Below are 16,526 nucleotides of genomic sequence, written 5' to 3' on the forward strand. Positions count from 1 at the left end.
GACTGGGTGTGGAGGCTGAGGTACATGTTTCCCAGCTCTCTCTCTCTCTTTTTTTTTTTTTTTTTGGTCTTTTTGAGACAAGGTTTCACTATGCAGTTCAGGCTGGCCTTGAGCTCACTTTGTAAAAGCCCAGGCTGGTCTCGAACTCGAAATGATCCTCCTGCCTGAGCCTCTCCAATGCTGAGATTACAGGCGTGCACCACCACTCCCGGCTCTCCCAGCTGTCTCAATCAGTTGCTCTTACTCTGCATGTCTGTAACAGGCCTCCTTCTTTCTTTTTTTTATTTTTTTATTTTAAAGAGTCTTTTCTCTTCTTTCAGACAGGCTCTCATTGTATAGTTCATACTAATCTTGAATTCATTTATGTAGGCCAGGCTGGCCTTGCACTTGTGATTCTCCTGCCTCAGCCTCTCGAGTGCTGGGATTATAGATATGTACCACCATTCCCACCCAGCTCAACAGGCCGTTTTCTTCCCTTCACTTCCCTGGTTCTGGGGATGGAACCCAGAACCACACACATGCTGAACACACATTACACTGAGTTACACCCCCAGGCCCATTATGCCACTTTATGTTTTCTCCCTGTCTACTGTGAGTGTCCTCAGGTAACCTGGTGAGCAGGTTTTTAGCTGCTCTTCTCCAAGCCTCAGTTTCCCCACCTGTAAAAGTGTAAGAAAAAAATCCTACTAGAAAGCCTGTGCATGTGAGCTGCCTAGCTGTGCTTTCAGAGGACACAGGGGAAGGGCCCCTGCTCCTATACATCAGCTTAAGCCAGCAGACCAGAGCCGGGTAGCGCTGGGTGGAGCTCTGCTGAGGGATGGGGGAAAGGGTGTGGAGGGAGGATACACTGCACTGCAATAGGAGGATTTGCTGGAACAGAAAGAGGGTAGATCAGATGTATAAAGTTCTTTGAAAAAATTAAATAAATAAATAAATAAAGTTCTTTGGCCGAGCGTGGTGGTGCACCCCTGTGATCTCAGCATTTGAGAGGCTGAGGCAGGAGGATCAATGTGAGTTTGAGGCCAGCCTGGACTATATAAAACCGAGTTCAAGACCAGCCACATAGCAAGACCCAGTGTCAAAAAAAGTTCGTACTGAATGTACATTATACAGATCATTCATATGTATGCATATTATTTACTTACTGTATTTGGTTTTTTTTTTTTTTTTTTTTTTTTTTTTTTTGAGACAGGGTCTCACTTTATAGTACTGAGATTACAGGTATGTGCCACCACACCGGGCTGTATTTGGTTTTTAGAGACAGGCTCTGGGTATGTAGTTCAGCCTGGCCTTGAAGCAATCCTCCGCCACGCCTGGTGATACAATTTTTGAAACAATGGAATTGCTGCGCAGGCCATGGTGGCACATACGGTACCTGTAATCTCAGCTAATTGCAAATTCAAGGCCAGCCTGGGCATCTTGAGGACTTAATGAGACCCTCTCAAAATAAAAATGAAATAAAAGTGAAAAGGGCTGGGGATTTAATTTAGCTCACTGTGAAAAATGCCCTCGATTCAACCCCCAAGATACATACACAGAGACGCTCGCATGCACGCACAACGGGAATTGAGAGAGGGAGGGTGGGGCAGGCAGGTGTGGGGTACAGTGGAGATCCCCATCCCGCCCTGCGACCCCAGGAGGATCTGGCAGAAGATGTCCCAAGGGCTGGCGCTACCAGCCCTGCCACTCACCCAGGCCTTCCCAGCCACAGGGGGCGCCTTCCCCGGCGGGCAGGAAATACCCCCGCCGGAGACCTTGGCTCCCCCCGGTGGAGGTGCGTCTGCCGCAGAGCAGAGCTGAGCGATGGGGAACTCAGAGGGCCGGTGAGGTTGGGCTACCCAGATGGGACAGGCTGGGCCGCCCCCGGGTGGGTGTGGGCTTCTCTCGCCCCTGCCCCTTTGTCCCCTCCCACTTTTTATTTTTAGCCTCCGTCGAAGTCTGTCTGGCCTGGCCGGCCAGCCTCTCCCAGGCAGGGAGGAAATGCGGGCCTCTCCCTCCAGCCCGCGCGTTGCTCCCAGCAACCAGGCACAAACAGGCTGCTGGCTTCCATATCTGGCCTGGGATCCGCAGGGGACTGTGACTCAGTGGGCGGGCAGCGAGACCGAGCCCCGGGTGCCCACTAGGCCCCCTGTGGCTGGTGCCCTTCTACCCTAACCCACCAACCTTGCCTGGTGCACCCCCTCATCTGCTTTTACCTCTTTTCCTCGAAGCTCCCCGCCCCCACCCCACCCCCTCTCCTCTTCCTGTGCTGGGATTTGCCAGCTGTGGGATGAGTCCAACAGGATGCCCAGCCCTTCTTGCCTCAAGAGGCTCCTGCTAGGATGGAGCCACTCCTGTGCTGGAGGCACCGTGGAGGATGCAGGAGAGGAAAGAACGGGCCCTACCAGCATGGCCCTGGGCCTGGGACAGGGACAGGATTCGGGAAGCCAGGGTCTCCCCTGTGAGCACTAGAGGATTTCCCAACCCCTGCCCTGGCATTGTCTGCCTGGGCATGAGTCACCTGAGGAGGCCAGACTCCCACCCTTCCCAGCTCCTGGCCTGCCTCACCCTTTCCTCCCTGCCAGCCCAGCGTCCTGGCCACAGTGCTCAGCACGTGCCTCGCCTTCCCACCGCGGTCCCCAGGAGACTGAGGCCTGGGCCTGTAGCACCCCTAGGGGCTGAATGCCTGGCCAGTGTCTGCTGTGGTCCTTGCTGGGTCCACAGCCTCTCCTAGGAAGGAAATGGTGACTGGTGCTCCCAAAGTCTGAGTCATGGGCCCATGGGTGATAGTGGCTTCTGCCCCACAGATGGCAGCTCCCCATGCCTGACTAAGAAAACCACAGAGGCGCTTCCCTGCTTCCCTCTGAGCTCGTGGTTTCCTTCATCTGCAGGGTGTGTCTTAGTTCTTTAATCACCTCTCTGCAGTGCTAGTCAAGCCTATGGGAAGGGCTGGGGATGTCGCTCAGTGGTAAAGCACCTGCCTAGCAAGCAGGAGGAGCTGGGGCCAAACCCTAGCACCTAACACCTCCAGGAGAGAAGGGAAAGAAACTCTCTAACTTATTTGGAAGCAAGTATTATAGTGGCAAGTGCTGGTACATCATCCATTTCTAGGTCTGCTACCTATTTGCGACAGGACCTGTCTGCCTCCGTTTCTGTAAAAATAGTAATGGCATCTTTCTCAGAGGATAGCTATAAAGGTTAAGTGAGCTGACGCTCATATTTAGAGCAGTGCCTGGTACATAATAAGCTGTGTGTTTGCTGCTAGTCGTGTCCATCATACAACATTTTAGTCAAGGACAGACCATATATATGAAAGGTAGTTCCCTCCCTGTCCCATAAGATTATATTGACTAGTGACACACCATAGCTGTCTTAGTTTGCATAAATACCCTAGGATGTTTGCACAATGAAATTATCAGCCTCTCTGAATATAACCTGTTATTAAGAGATGATGTGACCATATATATATATAAAATATTGAGGATTAGAACTCAGAGCCTAGCACATCTAGGCAAGTGCTCCGTGACTGAGCAATACCCTCCAGCCCATGACTGTGTATTATTATCATTACCATGACCCCCACCTTTGGGAGCACAGCAAGAGGTCACAGTCAAAACAAAGCAGTTCAACTCCTGTGCATGTCAGATCATCAGGTACCAGAGGACAGGGCCCAGTAGACACTGAGGAAGACAGGCGGGGAGCTTCGAGGAAAAGAGGTAAAAGCACAGTGTATTTCCAAGGAGAACCCCAGGAGCTCCTCTGGTGTTCCAGGGGGACAGGACTAGGGAAGCGATGTTCTCAAGATGTGGGCTGAAAGCAGCCTGCACCTCCTTCCTGTCTCCAGCGCAGGTTGCCCCTTTGGGGCATCTTGTGGCACAGGGTCTGCTCACAGAGCCTTGTGGTCTGGGAAGGCAGTTAGTGAGGGGAGCCGTCCCAGACCAGTAGCCAGCTTGCAGGACCACCCACCTCCCTCCTCTGCACCTCAGATTCCTCGTTTGTAAAAGGAGGAGGCTGAGTGCGGAGTAGTTCTTGGGAAGGCTCGTGCAGTCAGCTACTGCAGTTGGCCTGCGGGGTAGAGAGGCCTCTTCTGGCAAGCACATGCCAGCCTTGGAGCGGGCCCAAGGAGCCCGGAGTCTGTGTCTGCCTCCTCGCTTCACTTTACCGCGGTTTCTCTTCGTTTTCCTCCCTCCCCCTGCAGCTGCCTCGGCTTCGGAAAGGTTCTGAAGTCATGGAAAGTTGGGGCTGTGCGCCCAGCCAGGGGCTGGGCAGGACGGCAGCCAAAACCTGAGCTGGGTTTTGACTTTATTTTTAGCTTTTTAGGCTGAGACAGAGGAGGGAGAGGATCCTGGGATCCTGGGGTTCTGGAAGGGCGTCTTTTTGCAGGAGACACTGTTGCATTAGACAATTTGTTGTCTTTCCCCTGTTCCCTGGGGCGTCCCGCTGTCCTCTTCCCAGCCCAGTGGAGGCCAGTTGGAGGGGTGACTCCTTGTTTGGAATCTCCTGTGCCTCCTCCCTGCTGCGCTTCCAGCAGTCTCGCCTCTCACCCTGTCCTCATGGAGCTGAGGGCTTTTGTGGCAGGAGAAAAATGTTGGCACAGCTGCGCTCCCCGTTCCTCCCTGGGGCAGACTTTTCCCGCCTGCCCGAGTTCTCCGTCTCCTTTTTCCGTCGCCACACTGAGCTTGTGTTTGGGGACTGATGTGTTACAGACACAGCAGCTGGGACAAGGCCCTGGGATCCTTTCTGCCACTCCCTGGGTCTACAGCCTGCTCTCCGCCTGTATTTCTGAAGCAACTGTAATGTCAGCCTGGAGAGTTCTTGGGTTCCCTGGAGGCTGTGAGGAAATAGGACCTCTCTGTTTCTCCAGCTCACTGGCAAAAATGACCAGGGGCCGGGGAAGGTGTGGAGGGCAGGGCAGCTCTGGGCAGTCAGTTTGAGGAGCACGGAGGCTCCAGACAGGAGCCCAGATGGACGTGGAGGTCAGGGAACCACATCTGGAGCCAGACGCTGGGGCTTGGGGCTGATAGGTGGGACTCAGCATTTTCTCGGGGATGTTAAAGAGGTGGGGACCCTTCTGTTTTTCCCAGGCCAGGAGACTGAGTATCCCGAGAGAGGGAAGGGTCAGTACTGTGCCTCAGGGTACTGGCCCAGGTCTCTCCTTGAGCTCTAACCAGACTTTCCTTCCCCAGTGTTCTGCGCTGTAAAAGGGGTAGGGAGAGGGGACCACTGCTTTGGGGCTCAAACAGAGAAAAGTGGTAGGGGCCTGTGACGCCAGGCCGGGGAGCCTGGTCATCTGAGGGAGGGAAGCGCAGCTGAATGGCAAGTGGGTGGAGTCCAGGGAGGAGAAGGTTAAGGCCCTGCGTGGGAAGGGGTGAGAGACAAAGGTGCCCCTGTGTCTTTTGGGAGGAATGGGAGGGGAGAGAGGGAAAAGCATTCATATCATGGGATCTAACTTTGCCCTTAGCCCTAGGCACGTTCCTGAGCCCTGAGTCATGGGAAGGGTGGAGAAGCAGGAAGGGGGCTTGGGGGACCTGGGAGAGGTGGGAGCCCAGCGGGGGCAGGCAGATGTGAACAAGCCCAAAGCCAGGACGCCCCCTCCTGGCAGCTGGAGGGACAGCCGACTCCTCTGAAACCCACTCTTCCTCTCTTCTTTAGCAATACCAAAAAGGAGGGTGACCTGATGGCTGCCCAGGCCCGGCTCAAGGACCTGGAAGCTCTGCTCAACTCCAAGGAGGCTGCGCTGAGCACTGCTCTCAGTGAGAAACGCACACTGGAGGGCGAGCTGCACGACCTTCGGGGGCAGGTGGCCAAGGTAGGCACCCTCAGGGCCCACTGTGACCGCCTCACACCTGCACGCTCACTCTTCTCTCCACCTGCCCTCAGGAGCACCTGGTTTGCCCCCACTTAGCCCCGGAGCTGTTCACCTGTCCTGGCATTTCTGCTCATCCATCATGACTCAGCCTCCTTTGTCTGCTTAGGGACCTAGCACAGGGAATTTCAAGTAATCCCCAAACAGTGTCCGTTTAACTGCAATGAGCTGTGACTGGCCCTGGATCCCTCCCATGGACAGCTTTCGCCCGCTCTGGAAGAAAGGAAAAGAGGAATAGCTATCATTGCAGCCATAACGGGGAGCTGGTGGCCAATCACATACGGGTCTGACTAATCATGTGGTAGCCTGCACGTAAAGAACACTAGCTTCTGTCCTTTCTGCTGCTATTTTCTCATGTTGCAAGCAAGGGCAGAGAATCAGTCGAAGAAGGTAGCTTATTCTCAGTTTCACAGTCTCTTCTGCTCATAGCAGGCCAGGACCCATCAGTGGGCCGTCTCCCATCCTGGGCCCCTTCACAGGCCTGGTCACCACACTACACCACACTACGCAGAATCCAGGAGAGGGTCAACTTCACACCAAGGCAGTGCCTGTCCTCCTGGCTCTCCTTCCTCCAGCCCTGCTTCCCCAGCTGGCTGTGCTAATCAGCCTGCACTTTCTAAAGTGAACACCATAGTGCTGGGCATGGTAGCCTATAATCCCTTCATGAGGAGGCTGAGGTTGGAGGAATGCCACCAGTTTGAGGTTGGCCTGAAATACACAGACTCTGTCTCTAAATAAATAAATAAGCTGGGCATGGTGGCACATGCCTATGATCCCAGCACTCAGGAAGCTGAGGCAGGAGGATTCTCATGTAAGACCTTGTCTCACAAAAAAATAATACTAATAATAAAAAGGTTGGGGATGTAGCTCAGTGTGAAGACCCTAGATTCCATCCCTAGTAGCAAAAGAAACAAAATGAATGCTTTAGCAAGGTGCTTCCCTGCTCAGACTTTTTCAGAGGCTTTTTTCCCCTCATACTGGGGATTGAACCCAAAGGCCTTTACACTGAGCTACATTCCCAGCCCACTTTTTTATTTTTTATTTTGACACAGGGTCATACTAAATTGCTAAGTTTCCCAGGCTGGGGTTGAACTTGTGATCCCCCTGCCTCAGCCTCCCACCATGCCATGCACCACCATGCCCAGGCTTCTTCAGGGCTGTTTTTGTGTTATATAAGGCATCTCTTCACAGTCCTGCCCCTGCACATGGATCAAGCGTCATCTTGCCTCATATATCCCAACCCCACATTTCACTCTTCATCAGCGCTGATCTTCTGAGGACCTCAGCAGACATGCATGCTTCACATCCTTGTGCCTTTGCATATGTATCTCTACCCCCGCAGCCACCACCATGCCCCCCACCTCAGGCTCCACTAACATGTCCCCGAGCGTTAGCCCTTGGAGGCCTTCCCAGACCCACCACCCCACCAGGCACGTTTTGGTTCCTTCCCTCCTGCTCCCTCTTGGCTTTGTTTTTTTGTCCTTTTGAGACAGGGTCTCACTATGCAGTTCAGGCTGGCCTTAAACTCATTTTGTAGTCCAGGCTGGCCTCGAACTCGCAATGATCCTCCTGCCTCAGCCTCCCAAGTGCTGGGATTACAGGTATGCGCCACCACGCCAGGCCTCCCTCTTGGCTCTGTGTAGACCTCCTTTATGGCAGCTGCTGTGTGGTGCCAGGGAGCGATGAACCCTTGGTGCTGGAGGAATCGATCTTTGAGTTCTTGGCACAGTACCTTCTCAGCGTAATTACCGTGAGCGGGTGACCGTGAGCAGGTCACCGTGAGCAGGTCCTTACTTCCATGGGCCCCCACGGCTCTCACTTCTGCTGACTCTTTTCTGCACTTGTAAAGGAGGCCCAGGAATAGCACTACTCAGCTTCCCTCAGCCCTCCTCCTCCGACACCCTGCTCCTGACCTCTGCCTGCTTCCTCTCAGCTTGAGGCAGCCCTGGGCGAGGCCAAGAAGCAACTTCAGGATGAGATGCTGCGGCGGGTGGATGCTGAGAACAGGCTGCAGACCCTGAAGGAAGAACTGGATTTCCAGAAAAACATCTATAGTGAGGTAGGCACTGAGCTTTGCAGGCTGGGGGCTTGGGGCTGGTGGTGACAGACGCAGATCTTGGGGTCAGAGGACCCCACTGTTTGCAGAGCTCACCTGCTTGAGTCCCTGTACTAGGGGATAGGCGTGGAGGGTGGCCAGCACCCAGCTGCTGGGTTGAGGGGGCCTTGTGGATTTGGAGCAGGGTGGGGAGCTTGGCCTTCTGGGTCTCACCCTGTTAGGAACTTCTTCTGATTTTGGTCTCTGTGTCCTTGCTCCACCCCTTCCAGGAACTGCGTGAGACCAAGCGCCGCCATGAGACCCGGCTGGTGGAGATCGATAATGGGAAGCAGCGGGAGTTTGAGAGCCGTCTGGCTGATGCCCTGCAGGAGCTGCGGGCCCAGCACGAGGACCAGGTGGAGCAGTACAAGAAGGAGCTGGAGAAGACCTATTCTGCTAAGGTGCCACTCTTCCCTAGGGCCTTCGTAGCCCCTGCCCCAGCAGCCTTAGCCATGCCTTGGGGAAGAGCCAGTGGTACAGGGACCTCCGGGTGTCCCTCCACTGTCCTTCCCAGGCCCTGCAGTCCTAACCTTGTGCGTTCCCTGCAGCTGGATAACGCCAGGCAGTCTGCCGAGAGGAACAGCAACCTGGTGGGGGCTGCCCATGAGGAGCTGCAGCAGTCTCGGATCCGCATCGACAGCCTGTCGGCCCAGCTCAGCCAGCTGCAGAAGCAGGTAGTGCCCTGCTCACCAGTATCCACCGGTCTGGGCTGCCTAGGGAGGAGGAAAGGGACAGAACAGGGCAGGGCGCAGGACCACAGACTGGGAGAACGGGCTGGGATCCAGGGTTGACAGCCTGTCTGCAGTACCAGTCCTCCCTCTTTCCGTGCCTTCTTCTTAGGGCCCTGTTTTTCCTGTTTGGAAATTAGATCACTGTTGTCTGTAACTCAGATCCGCCGCTCCCCTCTACTGGGTTCGATGGTAGAAGTATCAATATTTTTCTTGCTGGCTGTGCCATTGGGGACAGGAGGAAATGGGGTCCAGCCTCAGAGCAAGAGATCTCAGTTAGATACTGGGAAGGACTTCCTGGTCGCCAGCCACGGCCGCATTAGAGCCTACCTTGGGCTCAGATGAAAGCCCGCAGGTGCTGGAATGGGTCCTCGGAGCCCTCCACCTTACCCATACCCTCCAGTACTCCGGCCCTTGTGAGCTCACCAGACCCCCACTTCCTCCACCCCAGCTGGCAGCCAAGGAGGCAAAGCTTCGGGACCTGGAGGACTCGCTGGCCCGCGAGCGGGACACCAGCCGGCGGCTGCTGGCAGATAAGGAGCGGGAGATGGCTGAGATGCGCGCGAGGATGCAGCAGCAGTTGGATGAGTACCAGGAGCTGCTGGACATCAAGCTGGCCCTGGACATGGAGATCCACGCCTACCGCAAGCTCCTGGAGGGCGAGGAGGAGAGGTGGGTGCCCTGGGAGGAGGTGGGAGACGCCACCGTGCCTCCAGCCTGCAGCTGGTCTTGACCCAGCCTCCTCCCTGTCTCCCCTCCCCAGGCTCCGCCTGTCCCCCAGCCCCACCTCGCAGCGCAGCCGTGGTCGCACCTCGTCCCACTCATCCCAGACGCATGGCGGTGCCGGGGGCAGCATCACCAAAAAGCGCAAGCTGGAGGCCACTGAGAGCCGCAGCAGCTTCTCGCAGCATGCTCGCACCAGCGGGCGCGTGGCCGTGGAGGAGGTGGATGAGGAGGGCAAGTTTGTGCGGCTGCGCAACAAGTCCAACGAGGTAGGCTGCCAGATGGGGTCTGAGTGGACACAGCTGAGCTCCAGCCCTGGCTCCTGGACTCAGTGGCTATGAACCTTGGGCAAGTTACTTAACTTCGGAGAGCACCAGTTTCCAGATCCGTAACATAGGGATGAGGCGCAGGCCCATAGCACCAGGTGTAATGGTGCATGCTTCATAATCCCAGCACTCTGGGAGGCTGAGGCAGGAGGATTGCCAAGTGTGAGCCCAGCCTTGGCAACTTAGTGACTTAGTGAGATTCTGTCTCAAAAAATGAAAAAGGGCCAGGGAGATAGCTCAGTGTAAAGGCCCTGGATTCAATCCCCACTACTGTCAAAAAAAGTAGGTCCTAAGTGAGTTATTGGGAAGAGGTAAAGAGGAACGATAAACCGTTGGGGAGCAGGGCGCTGATAGGTCGGGGAGTGGAGGGAGAGAGAAGCCTCGGTGTGTGGGCAGTGGCCGGCCTGCCTGGGTCTCGCTGTGTTGCAAGACTCCTAGGCTCCAGCCCAGCCTCTTGAGTAGCGAGGATGGCAGGTGCCCCCACTGCCCCAGCCTGCCTGGGCCCGGGAGTGAGATACACTGAGTCCGCCTGAGTCTCTCCCTCCCTCCCTCCCCTCCCGGCAGGACCAGTCCATGGGCAACTGGCAGATCAAGCGCCAGAATGGAGATGACCCCTTGCTGACCTATCGCTTCCCACCAAAGTTTACCCTGAAGGCCGGGCAGGTTGTGACGGTGAGTCCCCGGGTACTCCGGTGGGGATGGCTTGGCCTGAGGACGGCAGCGCTAGAGTGAGCAATCTTCTCTAATCCTCTCTCCCAGATCTGGGCTTCAGGAGCTGGGGCCACCCACAGCCCCCCTACTGACCTGGTGTGGAAGGCCCAGAGCACCTGGGGCTGTGGTAACAGCTTGCGCACAGCTCTCATCAACTCCACGGGAGAGGTGAGTCTGCTGTTCCCACCTCCGGCTCCCCAAGGCTCCCCCTGCTGGCCAGAACGGGAGCCAGCCGTCCCTAACCCCGCGAAGCTGGTTCAGGGAAGTCCGCCTGCAGGGCCCTTGAGACAGAGCCAAGCGCTATGCTCCTTCCCAAGGAAATCGGCAGTGTCCCTGTGGGTACGGCAAGTTCCTCTTCGCTAACAGCACAGAGGACAGGATACAGGAAGGTTCCAGCTGGCCCTGCAGGTAGACAGGCCGCCACCTGCTCTCCTCCCTGACCTTCCGGCCTGTTCTGTGTCCCCATAGGAAGTGGCCATGCGCAAGCTGGTGCGCTCAGTGACTGTGGTGGAGGACGACGAGGATGAGGATGGAGATGACCTGCTCCATCACCACCACGTGAGTGGCAGCCGCCGCTGAGGCCCAGCCCGCACAGGCAGCCCGGCCAGGCCCGGGACAGCCTCTGTCCCCGCCTCCCATGCCAAAGTCTTTTCATTAAAGAATGTTTTGGAACTTCACTCGCTGCCCTGGCCTTTCTTCTCTCTCCTCCCTCTACCTGGGACAGGGAGCCCAGGTGTCTGGGCGCCCTGCTTTGGTAAGGAAGGGAGTGGGAACTTCCTGGTGCCATGGAGTATTCCCACGGGGGCAGGGGACAAGGGTCTGGATTTGTCTCCTGGGCAGGGGACGGAGGACAGAGGTGGGGCGCTTGAGCCCTGCCTCTCTCCCCCTTTGTGGTCCTCCTCTGGTCTTATCGCTTGCACGTCCTTTGACTGCCCTTGTTCCCCCGCAAGAATGCTTTCTCTCTCCTGTCCCCTCCCAAACTAATTTTGCTGCATGTCTGCTGCCCTATCAGCTTGTCTTTCCCCACCCCTTTCTCCTTTTAAGCTCAGAGGATTTAAAACCGAGCCAAAGCCACACCTGTCCGTCCCCACACCCTCCGGATCCCTCCCCCCTTTCACGCACGTCCTTCCTCCCAGCCTCTGGCCTCCAAGCCCCTCTTGCCCTCTGGCTCCCAGGCACAGAACCCCACCTTCCTGCCCGCTGGCTGGCAGCCTACAGGAGCCCGAGCCTGTGTGTGCAGCACAGCCTGGGCGTCCGAGCAGTCCGTCCCAGACTCGCCGTCCCGCCTGAGCCTTGTCTTCCTCCCCAGGGCTCCCACTGCAGCAGCTCGGGGGACCCCGCTGAGTACAACCTGCGCTCGCGCACCGTGCTGTGCGGGACTTGCGGGCAGCCGGCCGACAAGGCGTCTGCCAGCAGCTCGGCAGCCCAGCTGGGCGGATCCATCTCCTCCGGCTCCTCTGCCTCCAGTGTCACAGTCACTCGCAGCTACCGCAGTGTGGGGGGCAGTGGGGGTGGCAGCTTCGGGGACAACCTGGTCACCCGCTCCTACCTCCTGGGCAACTCCCGCCCTCGAACCCAGGTGAGTCACCCCTCTGCCTCCACCCCTACAGACAGGGTCCTGGCAGTTGAGGGTTAGGACCAGGTGGCCCTGGGGGTGTAGAGCCTTCTCTTCCGCAGCCCGGGGGAGTGGGAGCCTCCCCTCTGCAGCCTGGGTCCTAAACCGCCCACTCCTGCTTCCTGCCCCTCCTGTCTGAGCCCCAGACTTGAGGGCAGGGCCAGAGGGCAAGGCACGGGACAACACCACCTCCCTTCTGCAGGTCAGGGAGAGAGAGGACCGATCCCGCCACTGCTCACACCGCTTCCCTCTCTTCTCTCTTAGAACCCCCAGAACTGCAGCATCATGTAATCTTGGACCTGCCAGGCAGGGGTGAGGGCGGAGGCCACCTGCTTCCTCTTCACCTCATGCTCACCCCCTGCCCTGCACCTCACGGGAGCAGGCTTGAAGCCAAAGAGAAATACCCACTTTGGTTTTTGTTTTATTTTTTTCTGTACTTTTTTTCTAAGAGAAGTTATTTTCTACAGTGGTTTTATACTGAAGGAAAAACAAGCAAAAAAAAAAAAAAGTCTCTATATCAATCCTAATTTCTCCCCCTTCCTTCCTTTCCCTGCTTCCAGGAAACTCTACATCTGCCTTAAGTACCAAAGAGGGCTTCCTCGAGAAGCTAAGGGGAAGGGATGCTTCCACAGACTTAGTTTCTTCTTTGCTGCCCTGGCTGTTTCCCCACCCCGGGGACCCCATGAGATGGTGCCTGAGAGGCAGGCGTGGAATCTTCAGCTGCCAGGCCAGCCTGAGAGAGAGGGGAGGGCCCAGCTAGGCCTCCCCTGGTTCCGCTAGGTGGGCTGAGGCTCCTCTGCCTGCCCCGCCTCCAGTCCCCACCCCTGACCCTACCCCGGGGTGAATCCCTTCTCCCGGGTACCAGCTGTGCTTGCTTTTGTGTATTTCCCTGGGCCGGGGATGTAGCTCAGTGGCATAAGTGCCTGCCTGGCAGGTGTAAGGTCCTGAGTTCAATTCCCGGTACCAAAAAAAAAAAAAAACAAACAAAACCTGTGTATTTTGCTTAGACAAGAGATGGGAATGAAGTGTGAGTGGAGGAAGGGGGAGGAATGCCGTAGAAGCCACCTCAACGACGGAGAGGGGGACCCTGGAAAGGATAAGAGCCAAACAAAGGAGGAAGAGGGGGTGGAGGGAGCGTGGCAGTTGCTACTGGCAAACACTAAGGTGCCCCTTGCCACCCTGTTTCCCATCTTGCGCCCTTTTCCCCCAAATCAATACACTAGTTGTTTCTATCCCTGGCTGCTGTGGTGTCTTTTTGGTGGGCGTCACTGTGTTGAGGGGCAGACAGCACGAGTGCCCCAGGGTCGCCACCTTCTCGAGCTCACTGCTGCAGCCTCTCCCTGCTCTAGGGGCCTAGGGTGAGACGGAGTCCTGAGAGCACCGAGGTGCATGTCCAGGCACTCGGGCTGTGCCACCCCTCTGATGTCCTCCCAAGAAGCGGGCCCCTCACACCCCAGAAGTAAAACAGCTGTGGTAACCCACCTCTTACCCCTTGTGGTTCTGCACTGTCTCACTGGACCCTAGGCTGTCCTTGAAGGGTAGCTCTTGTCCCCTATGACATGGAGTTGGAGGTCCGAGGCCACAAAGTGGGTGGCAGAGATCCCAGCAGTCTGCTACTGAGCCTTACTCTGGTGACATCATGCCTTTCTAAACAAAAACTATGCCTGGTAAAATGCAAATTTACTTTCTCCGGGCAAAGGAGTTGAGCACCCCCCACCCCAAAAAATAAAAAGACTGAGGTATGGGGTAATGGTAGGAATTTTGCCCTAGGTTTGGTCCCCAGCACCACAAATAAATCATAAATTGGGGAGAAAAGGGGGCACGCCTGGGACTGTGGGGAAAAGCAAAATGATGAAAGAGGAAAGGCCTCAAGTCTAGCTGTAAGTCCTCGATTTCCCTGGCCCGAGCCCTCTGGAAGGAGACATGCTAGGAGAAGCTGGTGGCCCTCGAGGCAGGGGTTCCTGCCTGGGGCGGGCAGTTTCAGAAAAGTCCAAGGCCCTGTGGCCCCGGTAGGTAGAGGTTGTCCTCTAAGCCAGAATGTAAACTTCCACTTCCTGCGCCGGACACCTGGGGGCGCCAGAGGCACACGGCTGGCGAGCTCGCGCACCCGGGCGGGGCTCATGCAGCCCGTTGGGTCCGGAGCACCGCGAGCTCGGGACAGGAGTGTGCGCCCGCGCTGGGGCTGGAAGACATCAGGACCGAAGGCAAGGTGCCCAGCTCTAGAGGGGAGGGGCAAGGGCGGCGAGACGAGTGCGCAGATGCGGCCGGTAGCTGGCCTCGCCGGGGAACCTCCAGCTAACAGCGTCCGCGCACGTTGTCGCTCACGTGATTTCCCCCCCCCACACACACACGCACACCATCCAATTCCGCGCTCCGCAGGCAGCAGGGGATTATTTGAACATGTTTTTTCCCTATTTTATGCAATACGTACTCTATAGTAAAACTAGAAATGCAAACACCCACCCCTCCCCCTACTCTCCCGACTTCTCCTTCTGAGCTGCGATACGCCCAGAGACTGGCACCAGGTCCCCAGTGACTACTTCTCAGTCCCCAGCTGGCTTGACCTCTTTTGTCACAGGTGACTGACTCATCCTTCTCAGTCCACTTTGCTGATGCTACCGCTTCTCTCGGGCCTCTGCACGAACCCGCAGGGCCCAATTCTCTTTTTGGTTTGCACTCGGGCTCAAAAGGCTCCCGCCACAGGTCGGTGGCTTTACACACTGTGCGTGCAGTGCTGACTGCCAAGTTCACAGCAGCAGCCTGCTCCTGTGCCCCAGCCCCGAGTCCCACGCGAAGGTCGAAGGGCCGCTGTTAGGTCCCGAGGTGGCAATCCGACTGCACCGGCTGCACTGCTCAGCAGAGCCAGCACCTCAGCGGGTGACCCTGTCCCTTGTTTCCAGTTGCCTGGTCCAAAAGCCCTGCAGTCTCCCTTAACGCTTCTCACCTTCCTGTACCTCACATTCAATCCGTAGCAAATCCTATCTGGATTAAAATTGTATTTAAATTTATTCAAAGATTTAATTTAAAAAGTTTTTTCTAGGCAAGAGATTAAGACAGGGATTTGCACATTATAAGCAAGCACACTACTAAGGATTATAATAATTATTATTATATTATTATTATTGAGATGCTATTATTGAGATTGTTACTGAGATTACTATTATTAAAAAAAAGAGAGATTACTATTATTGAAATACTATCTCCTTATGCTGCCCAGGCTGGCCTTAAACTCTTGGGCTCAAGTGAGCCTCTTGTGTCAGCCCCCTGACTAGCTGGGACTAAAGGTGCCACCACCCCTGGATCCAGTGGTTTATTTAAATCTTTATGATAGCTGGGTGTGGTGGCACACACCTGTTTTCCCAGGACCTGGAAGGCTGAGGCAGGAGGATCGTTGCGAGTTTGAGACCAGCCTGGGCTACAAAGTGAGTTCAAGACCAGCCTGAACTGCATAGTGAGATCCTGTCTCCAAAAAAAAAAAAAAAAAATCTTTATGATACATGTGGAATTCAGTCCATTTTCACCCGCTGGCTGCCATCCTGGACCAAGATGGACCATGCTATTAGTGTCCTAACTGGCCTCCTAGCCTTGTTCTGCAGAGTTTATGCTCCACACAGTGATCCTTTAACAGTTCAGCCTTCAAGCCGGGTGTGGTGGTGCACGCCTGTAATCCTAGCACTCAGGAGGCTGAGGCAGGAGGATCGTTGTGAGTTCAAGACCAGCCTGGGCTACAAAGTGAGCTCAAGGCCAGCCTGAACTGCATAGCGAGACCCTGTCTCACAAAGACCCACCAGAAAAAACAAAACAAAACAAAACCAAAAAAAACAGCTCAGCCTTCTGCTCAAAACTCAGTCTTCCAAACCCATCCAGCATAAGAACGAAACTGCTCACAATGACAGGCAAGGCCAGGCATGAAACCCACCCCCCCACTGCTGCCACCTCACCTGTCACTACTCCAGCCCCAGTGAGTGACTGCCCAGCTGTGCTTAGACCCACCCAGTGCTTCCTGCCCCCAGGATATTTGACTCATTGTCCCCTCTGCCCGGATCACTTTGTCAATCAAAGATCCCTATGCCTTGCCCTCTCACTTTCTGCAGTCTCTATTCAAATATCATCGGCCAGCAAAGCTTCTCTGATTAAATTTTATAAAATAACAGTGTCATCTACATCAGGAATCCTAACACAGCAGAACCACTCCTCCGCTTTATTTTTCTCCAGAGCACTCAATACCATTCAACATATTTCATGTGTGTATGCATTTTCTGTTCCCTATAGAACATGTGCACCCTAGGGCAGGTGTTCTTGTCTGTCTTATTGGTGATGAATCCCCGGAACCTACTGCAGCGTCTGACTGACTGCACAGCAGAGCTCTCTAAGTACCTAAAAGGAACGCAGGGTCAGAAGGCCTTGCTGGTGTGAGGTTGCGGAAGCAGTTGTTGCTGATGACTTCCAAAAGGGGGAACTAGTTTGCTTTGTCACCACTAGT

At 55.5% G+C, this 16,526-nt stretch overlaps 1 protein-coding gene across 2 annotated transcripts in view; it reads left to right on the top strand.

Annotated features, from left to right (window-relative positions):
• Lmna (lamin A/C) overlaps positions 1-12,525 on the top strand; it is a 20,907-nt gene extending 8,382 nt beyond the window's left edge. The window contains exons 1-12 of one of the 2 annotated variants that reach the window (XM_013508332.1): positions 1,789-1,823; positions 5,632-5,788; positions 7,779-7,904; positions 8,171-8,341; positions 8,489-8,614; positions 9,120-9,340; positions 9,432-9,660; positions 10,282-10,389; positions 10,477-10,596; positions 10,897-10,986; positions 11,738-12,007; positions 12,308-12,525. In XM_013508332.1, coding sequence (XP_013363786.1) covers positions 1,804-1,823; positions 5,632-5,788; positions 7,779-7,904; positions 8,171-8,341; positions 8,489-8,614; positions 9,120-9,340; positions 9,432-9,660; positions 10,282-10,389; positions 10,477-10,596; positions 10,897-10,986; positions 11,738-12,007; positions 12,308-12,334 — 1,665 coding nt within the window. In that variant the 5' untranslated portion in view covers positions 1,789-1,803 and the 3' untranslated portion in view covers positions 12,335-12,525. Of the gene's footprint in view, positions 1-1,788; positions 1,824-5,631; positions 5,789-7,778; positions 7,905-8,170; positions 8,342-8,488; positions 8,615-9,119; positions 9,341-9,431; positions 9,661-10,281; positions 10,390-10,476; positions 10,597-10,896; positions 10,987-11,737; positions 12,008-12,307 lie in introns of those variants that run through there. The other variant, XM_005411648.2, reaches the window with a different exon arrangement.
• The last annotated feature ends 4,001 nt before the right edge of the window (positions 12,526-16,526 follow it).

The sequence above is a fragment of the Chinchilla lanigera genome, unplaced genomic scaffold (genome assembly GCF_000276665.1).
Source record: "Chinchilla lanigera isolate Chin_1 unplaced genomic scaffold, ChiLan1.0 scaffold00144, whole genome shotgun sequence".
Lineage (NCBI taxonomy): Eukaryota > Metazoa > Chordata > Mammalia > Rodentia > Chinchillidae > Chinchilla > Chinchilla lanigera.